At 35.1% G+C, this 12,325-nt stretch overlaps 1 protein-coding gene across 1 annotated transcript in view; it reads left to right on the top strand.

The window, feature by feature from the left end:
• The window catches only part of NKCC (sodium potassium chloride cotransporter), a 155,782-nt gene that overhangs the window by 74,666 nt on the left and 68,791 nt on the right, over window positions 1-12,325 (top strand). The window contains exon 2 of the mRNA XM_069823783.1: window positions 9,126-10,001. Within this exon, the coding sequence (XP_069679884.1) occupies window positions 9,702-10,001 (300 nt within the window). The 5' untranslated portion in view covers window positions 9,126-9,701. The remainder of the gene's footprint in view (window positions 1-9,125; window positions 10,002-12,325) is intronic.

Genomic DNA, 12,325 nt, shown 5'->3' with positions numbered 1-12,325 from the left:
CAATTAATATTATCGGTTCGACCATTATTGTGTGTAAAAGGTAACAAACATCCCGATAGACAGATATGAAGTTAAATTGAAAAATAATAATTATATGGTTACCGGTATTTAAACAAATTTTTGGAAATTGTAACCTTTCATTTCGATACAGTCTTCAGTTCTTTTGTGCATATTATCGCACTACAGACTATAGCATCTAATTCCAATTACCAGTTTCGTCCTTCGTACTAGTAACTCCGGTTGAAATAATTCCACTCTGTAAAAGAGTACCTTACGTACTGTAAATTCAATCTTCACTTCTACCCGACTCATATAGATAAAATTAGTCCTTTGTAAAATAACTCCGCTCCAGTGAGCTCAATGGTAATATACATCTAAGGAAACCATGAAAAAGTTCAGTCAGATTGGTTGGCCACAAACTTTGAACCCATGATCTCCCGGAAGCGAATCTCAAACTCTCTCGGTTGTGTATCATAATCTATTTATAATTCAATAATTTCCATTTAAAGACTTATATTTTAAGCCAACAGGGAGAATTTGATCCGCTTCTTTTTTATATTTAACTCAAATACCATATTAAATATAACGAGAATTATTGTGATGTAGTTTTCACATACTATCACTGAGCTTATTGTAACGTGAGATGACTGATAGAGTATTGCAACATTAAAAGACACACAGCTAATCGTATGTTGCAATGTTAGATTCACTTATAAGCAGGCTTCGAGACTTTGGACCCGATACAATAAGTTTACTTGCATGCACTGTAGGTTGTTGACTCGCGGCAGGTAGATCCTTAATGAAACCTGGCATTAGTTTTATTGTATTAATTAATCATTAATGCTGATAGTATTTTCCATTTAATGAAACCTTGCATTAATTATTGTATTGTAGTTTTAACAAATTGTATTAATTAATCATTAATAGTGATAGTATTTTCCATTTAATGAAACCTTGCATTAATTATTGTATTGTACTTTTAACAATCGATGTGATGACGTTACACAATTCATCTCCTTCGCGGGAGGAAACTAGCACTTCCTCTTTAAGTGCGTATATTTATTCAATGATCCATTTAATGAAACCTTGCATTAATTATTGTACTAATTATATCATATAACAATAGTGTTAAATGGATAATATTCCCTGTTTGTTGTGCAAGGCCACATTGAATAGATGGAGTCATTTTCGTAATGAGTTGTTTTTACAGCGATATGGGAAACGAATAGTATGGGAAAATTATGAGCGCAGGAACGTCATGTAATTACAACAATTAAATGAAAATAAGCCCACAATCTAGTTAAATGATTAAAAAAAAACTGAATGTGATGCACTGCGAACGCTCTACCAATTGAGCTACTCCCTCAGTTATTAAATGAGCACACGAAACAGACATGTTAAACAGCATTCTTTGAATCTCTGGAACTGTCTCATCCTTTTGCATAGATGGCTTGTGTTCATGTAACTAATTATAGATTTTGATTAATGTTTATCGTATTGGCAATTGAGGTGGTGATGAATCATGACATGTAAATTTCCAATTTGGCAGTTGTCTTTATGGTCGGCCACAGAATTTGAACCCATGACCTCAATGCGAGTCTCAAACTCTCTCGATTCTGCATCACTGTTTATGTAAATAAAATAAATTAAGATGAAATTAGGCACATAAATATTATTTTAAGAAACATGGGAAACGAATAGTATGGGTAAATTATGAGTGCAGGAACGTCATGTAATTACAACAATTAAATGAAAATAAGCCCACAATCTAGTTAAATGATTGAAAAACTGAATGTGATGAACTGATTAATGTAATTAATGATGTGCACTTTGATAAGAATCATGGTTAGATTTAGGCCCATGCATCACATTATTAATAACGCTATCGTGATAATCACAACAATGAAATAATAACAGTAAAGTAACATTTGTTAGAGCAAGAGCAACCGCGGATCATAAAAAAAATTATTAAAAAATGAATGTCACGTTTTAAAAAAAAACTGAATGTGATGCACTGATTAATGTAATTAATGATGTACATTTTGATAAGAATCATGCGTTAGATCTATGCATCACGACGTGTAATTATAAATGTAAACACCATTTATTTTTTGGAAAAGGATTTATTATTATTATTATTATTTTTTTATTTTTATTATTATTATTAAATTTTCTGAGGAAGGAGTAAGGTGAAAGATTTTACTTCCTCTGACTGGTTATGCGTCAATCTATCTTCAAAAGTCCAAGTCTTTTTATGTATATCCCTTTGTACTTTAACAACTGATGTGAGAAATTACAGTCCGCTCCGCGAATGTCTGGAATCAGGTAAAAGATGTTTACTTCCAGCCATAGATAGAGTATAAATCATGCTATTTATGCCTCTTTAAATACAGCAACCAGGTGACTGTTGAAGTGAGTTTTCTTCATTGTTATTATGCTGTACATTTTATTCACTTCTAGTAATCATAGGTAATTTTTGAAGTGAGAATTGAGTTTTCTCCACATATTTGAGTAATTTTATTTATTTCTACTCACCATTCCGCTATTTCATCTTTTTGAATTCGATTTGATGCATTGTTTTACTTCCACCAAGGTGATACACTTTCTCTTTCAACTGCGGTGAACTGGTTGGGTCCTGCTTCAGACAGCTGCGTCCAGTCAATGTCATATAGTCGAGGACTCACTTTCACTTCCACGTGCGGGATTCACCTCTCACACAGATGGCTAAACCGACTGCGTAATACATACTCATACATATTTCACAACAGAAAATTATTTTCAACTGGCCAGGGAACAGGCGGTGGTCGAAAAAAAAATAATACAAGTGTCAAATAAGACCTACAGGAACATGTGTATTCGAAACATCCACGCATATCGAGTGATTTACCTTGGCTCTTACGTAACAAGAGCTTTCATAACAAACAATGGACCTTGAAACTTATGTAACACAGCTTTCACTTCATTTCAACATTCTCTCCATGCTCATTCGTCAATCGCTTTCCCACACCACTCGCTTGCAAATACCCATTCACCAATCACAAACCAGCTCCCCTTATCCCTCCTTTGACCACGCCCCCTTTCCCCCTATCCCTCTTTTGGCCACACCCCGTTTCCCCTATCCCTCTTTTGGTCACGCCCCGTTTCCCCTATCCCTCATTTGGCCACGCCCCCTCCGGCCCTCCATACCCTCCGACCCTTGACGTCAGCTTCATTTCCTTACTACTTCCAAGCGTCAAACTTTGTTTTGTTTTCGCATGTTCACTGTACAGCAATCCTGAACTGTGTAATAGAGTTGGATGACGACGATCTATACCCCATACATACCTACACTGTTGCGGGTCGCTTGGAGGCTTTAAGTAACCAAACGCAGAACTCTACTTAGTAGCTTTAGTGGATTATGGACACGAAACTATTTGTGATACACAGATTCTTCGACATATTTGCACCGTCCAGGCCTATATGTAGTTAAGTATATTTTCATTTGCATTTGTCGTAAACAAGGTTATCGGCAATATAACACGCATGGCTGATCAGTCCGTCAGCGCATGACAGGTACTTCTGGAACCATAATGTACGAGGTACAAAATAGCAGATGTTACAGTTTGCTGGAGAATTAAATTTTCCTTGCCAATATTTCATCGGTCTTACTTTGCAATGTTCATTATTAATCTTATCATTCGTTACAACTCGACATCTAGCAATGATACGTTTTTGGTAGAGTTCCTGTCTGATAAGCAGGCAGCGCATTTGTTTCCAAACGTACAGAGGATCGAGTAGTTTCTTCTGGTACATCTATTACGTCACGTGAATGCATAAGCAGGGTTGAATTGCAAACAGGTACGCATAGACTATGAATCACAGTACAATCACAGTCTAGTATATACAGTCGCGAAGCTCAATACGTAGTAAATCTGCAAACATCAGATAGTTGCTCACCACTAGGATCGCTAATATCGCCTCATTACAGGCAATGCAAAATACAGTACCGTCACAGTCTATTCTTTCTAGCACCCTCAAAACTCAAGCTTCGTGACTGTATATAGTAGACTGTGGTACAATACAGACGCTCCATCGTCAATTATGTTTATGTAAAACACCAAGTTACGACTACATTGTGATCTGATTCTAATACTGAGTAATACAGACTTTAGTGTTAATATTATTTTACTTTATCAATTTATGTTATATTGTGTTTAATTTTGATCTGTATTTTTTAAATAATTTTCTAAGTGGGCTCGTTTCTGAACACAAGTTTGTTCCATTCCAATGTCGCTAGAGCCTAAATTAGTTTAACTTAATTTGTAAAATATACAATATTTATTTCTTCTTTATTTCCTTTCTTTCCAACAAGATCTACGTTACAGTTGGTTATTTTCGAATTTCGGAAGAACTATTTCAGCATAAGAAATGGAAACATACTGTGATTTCCGTGAAATGATGATCTGTGCTGTGATGTAATGTATTATAAATATGCCCCTGTAATGTCATGTGACGTAGAAAGAACATTCTCTCAGTTTAAACAAATTTTATGTGACGTTAGTAAAAGATTTGCATTTCATAACCTCAGAATTTATGTTTTCGTTCACTGCAACGCGTATAGGTTTTGATAAATGAATTATTTGTAGACTATATATTGTGTAAAATATAAATAGACTACTGTTAATTTGTATATTGATTTTTGTTATTATAATTGTGTCCCTGTAACGTTAACGTCATGTAACGTAGGAAGAACATTTTCTTAGCTTAAACAAATTATTTACTGACAATTATGGTAAAAGATATGAATTTCATAATCTCAGAATATATGTTTTGTTCACCGTAACGGAACTGATTTTGTTACATGAATTAATTGCATATATTGTATAAGTATACAGTTAATGTGTGTCATGTTTACTATTATGTCCTACGGGTAATAAATGTATTCTATATACTGGTTCAGTATTATTATCTAATTATATTTTCTGTCATATGTACCACTATTATTTTGTAGAGCGCTACTTTCGAAGTTTTAGTGCGTTTATGTGGTTAAAAAGTAGCTGGACAGACCTTTTCAATTTAGTAGCAATCCCACTTACATTTGTCATGTTCCATTATTATTATTATTATTATTATTATTATTATTATTATATTATATTATATTATATTATATTATATTATATTATATTATATTATATTATTTACTGAACTCTACCTTTCGTAGCGTCCTGACGTAAGCATTTAGCGTCAGAGTTTGAAATCTGAACGGCCAGGATGTACTAACTGATAACTTCCCTAATTTGTCTGGGAACGAAAATGCGCTGCCTGCTGATTAGGTACTGTACATAATGGCTTACGAACAGAAGCTGTGAAATACTCTTACAACCTATAAGTCGAATTAAAATCTATATCTGATGATTAAACAGATGTCTGAGAGAAAGAACAGTGTTCAGTGAAATAAGATACATATGAATCAAATTCAGAAACAGCGTGGAAAACACTTTTTAAATGTTGTACGAATTTTTCCACAATGATATTACAATTCAAAACACTGTAGATGGTGAAGATTGTATATTTGCCTTGTTGTCTGTTAAATACAGAGTAAAGTTACAGTTCTTTATTGTTAGACAGTGAATTGACTTCAGTTTCCTCTTATGATACAGAACATGTTCTGAAATTCTGCTGGTTTATTAGAGAGAGTGCTGTGATAAATACACTAGAAGAAAGCTATTTTCAATGTTAGGTTAACGGAAAGGAATATGATTTTTTACTTGGTTACATAACGATGTTGTATCAACTACTGGGTTATTTAGCGTCGATGGAATCGGTGATAGCGAGACAGTATTTGGCAAGATGACCTGATTTTCATCTTACGGTTGGGGAAAAACTTCGGAAAAAACGAATATGTTAACTGATACCTCCATTCTCAGCTATACAATTTAGCATATTTATCTTACGAAGAAAGGTAAAGCTTTATGTCACGGAAAAGGACCTGTTCCTGAGCGAGAGAACGCCAAATAAAACTTACCGGTTATTTCTGGCCACAACAAATTTTAATTCTGCCAGTCGTAATCTTCGTCCTTCATCCTATCACCCGGATAACTAACTTCGTCTTTCAAGTTTTCCCACTTGAAAAATAAATGCTTCACATTACCAGACTAGCCAACTATGTAGCTAAGGAGATAGTGCATTTGCGTGCGCTCGGGCGTGGGTTCGATTTCCGCTTGGGCAGATTATCTGGTTGGGTTTTTTCCGAGGTTTTCCCCAACCATAAGGCGAATATCATGCAAATTATGTCGAATCCTTGACTTCATCTAGCCAAATACCATCCCGCTATCACCAATATTATTCGGCGTTATAACCCGGTAGTTGATACAGCGACGTTAAATAACCAACTAAAAATAGGACTGATTAATTTTTTAGTTCAGTACTTATGTCGCATGATGCAAATTTTTAACAATTTTATTCTACTCTTTTGTACATGTAACAATAGAAATGTTATAATTAAATGTAAGACTAATTTACAAACCAGATCTGAACATCAATAGCATCGCTTTGCAAGTTAATTTCTGAATACTGTAGTCTAACTGCTTCAGTATTCATTATGCACGCTCAGGCAATAAAAAGGATATTGCTGCATAAAACATAAACAGAGTTTTAAATTTGTTCTTTAGCCAAGAAAAGCTATTTACACAATTAGCATTACAAACAGGTTGATATGATGATCATAATCGTGCATAATAGCTCTTTATGGCACACGTGCTATAAAGGTTACTTTTAAACCCAGAAATGATGACGTGGTACTCAAGAACTTCATTCAAACATCTATTTTCTTAGTGGGTTATTTTACGATGCTGTATCCTCATCTCAAATTATTTAGCTTCTGAATGAAGTGAAGGTGATAATGCCGGTGAAGTGAGTTCGGGTGCAGCATCGATAGTTACCCAGCATTTGCTCATAATGGATGGAAGGAAAACCACGAGAAAACCTCAACCAGGTAACTTGCCCCGGCCGTGATTTGATCCCGGGCCACCTGGTTTCGCGGCCAGACGCGCTAGCCGTTACTCTACAGGTGTGGACTCAAACATCTATTAAAGCCGCTTATAAACAAATAAAGATTGTCTTCGAAACGGTTCCTAAAAAAACATGATATCTTATGAGATAGTTGGGTAGCCGAAAATTTCAAGTCTTTTTTACTAAGTTTTCATGGAGTATTCAAATATATTTCAATACGCTTAACGTATTGAAACCTTTATGACAACGGAGATTCAAGACGATATGAGTATCAACGTCGATACATCTAAAAAGTGGAATCGAATCATATTCAATACAGATCGAATTGCATGAAAACGCGTATCGTATTCAGAACGATTTCAATATGCTAAGCGCATGAACGATAGTCATTTGTTTGAACTGTCATCTGTTTTACCAAGAGAGCGCAATGTTATATGTTCAAAAGTCGTGTTTTATATACGAGTAACACATAATATTTTGTATTTTCCTAAAAACAATTATTGCTATTCTACTTTAACAGCTAGACTATTAAGCTCTACTCTACTCTTTTTGAAAACGCAATGTGCTTTATTGTCAAAACCTACAGGATGATCAATATGTTAACATGTCGATGACATCCTAACCAGCACAAATATTTACGACACTTCAGCTTCTTTATTTATTTATTTGAATACTCCATGAAAACGTATGATGTAATTTATAACAATTTTCAATGCTAGGATTGCATAAAATATTATATTCATGTGTCCATCTCATGTATCCGCATATCATCAGTAAGTACCAGGTCTCATCATAACAATTTACTCATTATATCTTAACACAAGACATCTTTATATTCTTCATCCTATACAGTTTCAGTTGCTAGAAATTGGAACTCGCTTCCGAGTGATGTAAGGGATTGTTGTACAATAACTTAATTTAGGTCAAAATTACATAAATTCTTACTTAACAGATTGATTACTTATTAATATTTGTTACTTACAATGAAACTAACATCTGTCCATTGTTATTATTACCATTAATTTCTCTAAATAGAATACAAAACCCCTAATGGAAAAATTTCATTACATTAATATTCTCATTATATAAATATATTTTAAATTTATATTTTTTCTCCCTATAACACAGTTCTAGTAAACTTATATTAATTAATTCTCATAATTTTAACCAACTAGCTATCGCAACTTTATTATAATTCTTTACATATTGGATATAGACTCAAATCAATTACACTAGGTCATAAATTAAGTTATTACTTTTTCTTATAGGTTTTATCTCAATTCAAATAAACATGTACTAGCCGTTAAAACTTAACTGAAGGATATTGCTGGGGAATGTTTTAAGTGTATTGTAAATATTCATAACTTAAATATGTGCGTCACTATTGTATTGATTAAGGCTGGTTGAGTGGAAGAGAAGGCCTTATAGCCTCAACTCTGCCAGCGAAAATAAAACATTCTATTCTATTCCATGTATAATCTTGATTGTGACACTGGTGAAAATTAGTGCATGAGCATTTAGCGAATGCCCTAAACATTCACTCGTGCCATGATCCCCAAGAATTCATTTTTGCTACATAAATAACTATTTTCGGTCCTTGGAGTCATGACGCTAAAGTTTTGGTATCTCAAATCGGCCAAATTTTGATCTCCATTACTGGTGATCGTCGTTGCACTACTTATTTGCGTCAACGTTTAAGTATTGCAATTCAACGTGGAAATGCAATGAGCGTTTTGGGCACTCTTCCAGAGTCCACCCTTTGGACGAACTCTTTCTCCTGTAAATTTTATTATTCTGTGTGTAAATATTTCTGTTTAGTTTTAGTTTTATTCATACAACCATTTAAGCATGCGTTAGATGCGTTTTTATCAACCTGAGATTGTATTATGTCGTGGGCATATTTTCTAAAGAGGAATTTTATAATCTAATATTGCTTCTTTTCACTTTCATATCCACTTTATTATTATGGTATATATAATTAGATATTAATTTCTTTAAGATTTTACTGTAAATAATGATTATTAACATATGTCACATTGTAATTTTATTTAAATTAAGGTTATATGTATGTTAATATTTTTGAAAAAAATATTTTTTGTATTAATAAATTACACAGAGTTTTCTCTTTTTACCAGGTTGCTCGTATTGTGACCCGCAGATCCAAGTTCGCCTACCAATCGACTGATATTTTAAAACACTACAGATATCAACAGTGAAACTCCAAAATGTTTAGTTTGTGATGGTCTTAAATAAAATGGTATTGCCATCTTGAAAAGTGACTTAAAAATTAGGGTTTTTCAAAGTTACTTGTATATTTTGACGTATACAGAAAATAAAGTGACATTATATCGAAATTTTATTACACACTCATAAAAGTGTGGTAGAACTTTTGTTGCGTTTTATATTATACTGTAAAAAAATACTGCATGAATGAAGTAATTTAATATATGGGGATATATCAATTTCAAAACATAAAAAGTACTCCGCCTTAATACAGCTCAATAGTTGTGAACTGTGGACGTAGAAAAAAATTACGTGTGTTGTGTGAAAATTAACTGCGAAAGAATAAACGTGCTTACGACTAACGTTTAATAGACCTAATTGTTATTTATTAATTTATTTTGTCACGAAATAAACAATTAACGGGTAAAATCACATCCTTGTAACAAGGAGATACGTTATCAGGACTGACCGCTACGTGACAAATCAGAATGGATACAAAACATCGGTTCAACGTGAAGCGGGTATCAGAAGGAGGAAGCATGTCGAACGACAACATCATGCAGGGCGTTCCGGAGAACGACGTGCTCGAGCTAGAGCAGAGCCAGGGGGGTTTGCCCCCCAGCACCGCAACCTATCCCGTGGGGAACATGGACCCCAAGAATCGCCGCAGTTCTCTCGCCCAGCTCACCCGCGAGGCTTTGCCCCGACTGGACCACTACAAGAACTGCGTCCAGGCTATGAAGAGACCGTCTCTGGGCGAACTACACGGAGAGCCGAGCGAGGGAAAGGTGAGTAATGCAACAATAAAAGAGAAAACATAACCTTACACAATGTTCACATCTATGTTTGGATTTTAAGGTGTTTGGATAGTCATGCTTATTGTAGTTTCGAAACTGTGGGTTGAGATTATATTTCTACAAAGTTTCATACACAGAATAATAACGCCCTTGCCTTGAATTGCTGTCTAATGTATTGGATATGCTATACTATACTAGCCTGAGGTTGGAAGTTGCACAAGGAAACACGGGGAAATTAAATTTCAATATAGGCTATAAAATAAAAAAGAAAATATTGCGATACGCACCACAATGTCTTCTTGACACATATTTTAAGAACCAAATATTCAACTGACTATTTTTCGGAAAACTGTGTCAAGCTAATTGTATTTATGGTAAAGAATCAGTAGAACAGAGAAAAATTCTCTCCGGAACCGGGACTCGAACCCGGGTTTCCAGCTTTAGCTTTATCCACTAAGCCACACCGGATACAAGCTCCGATGCTGGATTGAATCCTTCTATTTTTAAGTTCTACCTAGTATGTTCCCCTTTGTAGTCCTACCCTCATATACCGTGTCACAGTATGTGTGACAGTAGACACTATGTCCAACCGCAAGTACAGAGGTGCACTCATTACGAGTTACTGAATGGCGGGGGTCCGACGGAATGTGACGCCGTCTTGAATCACAAAGCTGGAAACCCGGGTTCGAGTCCCGGTGCCGGAGAAAATTTCTCTCTCTTCTACAGATTCTTCGGCATATGAAAACGCAGAATTAGTGCACTGAAACTCCATATATACGGTACTTCGGTACATCATAGTAATATGATAAAGCGTAAGTAATCACTTTGTGATTCAAGACGGCGCCATGTTCCGTTGGACCCCAGCCATTCAGTCACTCGAAATGAGTGCACCTCTGTACTCCTGGTGGGACATTGTGTCTACTGTCACACATACTGTGACACGGTACACGAGGGTAGCCCAACAAAAGGGAACATAGTAGGTGGGAGAATTTTTCTCTGTTCTACCGATTCTTCATCATATGGAAACGCAGAATTACTGCATTGAAACTTCATGTACTTCGGTATATCATAGTAATATAATTGTATTTATCTCATTTTGGACTTTATTTTCTTCGTAAAAGAATTTCATGTGCTGATTGCATTTTAATTGGCAAACATATAAATTGAGAAGCAAAAGGTTAGTTAATTATTAAAAGTAATATATATTTAACTAGAGAATTAATTTTAAAAGACATGAGCATCTATTAAGAAAGAAGCCTCATTAAAGCCATTCCAAGTGCAAAGTTACAAACCAAAGACAAAAAGAAATATTTGAAGTAGCAGTTATGATGAAAGATTATCACATAACAGTCCATATTTTGCCTCTGAGATTCTGGCTGATATGTACATTATTATCAGGCAATACATCTCACTTGACGATATGTATCAGAGGAAGAACAGTTGTTTGTATACATCTGAAATCTGATTAATGTAATATGTAGCCAGTCGACGATGTAAGCAATGGAGGGGAAAATGAACTGGCCACTCTACCCCATTATCTCCTGGCTGAGTTACCTCATAAGTGGTGCTTTGTGGGTATCACTTGTGAGGTTCACATCTGTCTTCGGACATTTGACTAAACAACAGTCCATATTTCATTGTATGTAGAAGCATTAATTATAGGTTTTCTTAATTCCTTACAAATTATTTATGTTGAATGGGTTCGGTAACATCACTAAGATGTCCCATTACATGTAAATGCTTAATTGTAGGACCACTGTTTTTTAGTTGGTTATTTAATGACGTTGTATCAACTACTTGGTTATTTAGTGTCGATGGTATTGGTGAAAACGAGATGGTGTTTGGCGAGATGAGGCCGAGGATTCGCTATAGATTATTTGATATTCGCCTTACGGTTGGGGAAAACCTCGTAAAAACCTAACCAGGTAATCAGCCCAAGCGGGAATCGAAACCACGCCCAAGTGCAACTCCGGATCTGCAGGCAAGCGCCTTAGCGAACTGAGCTGCACCGGTGGCTTTTACAATTCTTCATAAGTATGAATTTCATCGTTTATTTACTGTAGACGAAACTAGGGCAAGAACATTGATTATGTGCATATAATCACTGAGCTCAGCTGCATTTCGTCCTGTATAATCTCGCCCACTTCAATCGAACAGAGGCTGGAAACCGCCGTACTGGAAGTGTTGATACCTTGGTTTATCAGACCACTTACACGGTAACTGCCGTAAACTGAAATCCGATATTTGTCTTTACACTCCGACTATTAGGCCTAATATCTTAATAAAATAAAGATTACTCGTTAATGTTCAATTTA

Source organism: Periplaneta americana, chromosome 4, assembly GCF_040183065.1.
Source record: "Periplaneta americana isolate PAMFEO1 chromosome 4, P.americana_PAMFEO1_priV1, whole genome shotgun sequence".
Taxonomy (NCBI): Eukaryota; Metazoa; Arthropoda; class Insecta; order Blattodea; family Blattidae; genus Periplaneta; species Periplaneta americana.
The sequence above is the reverse complement of the archived record's forward strand: the minus strand, read 5'-3'. Positions and strand labels throughout refer to the sequence as shown.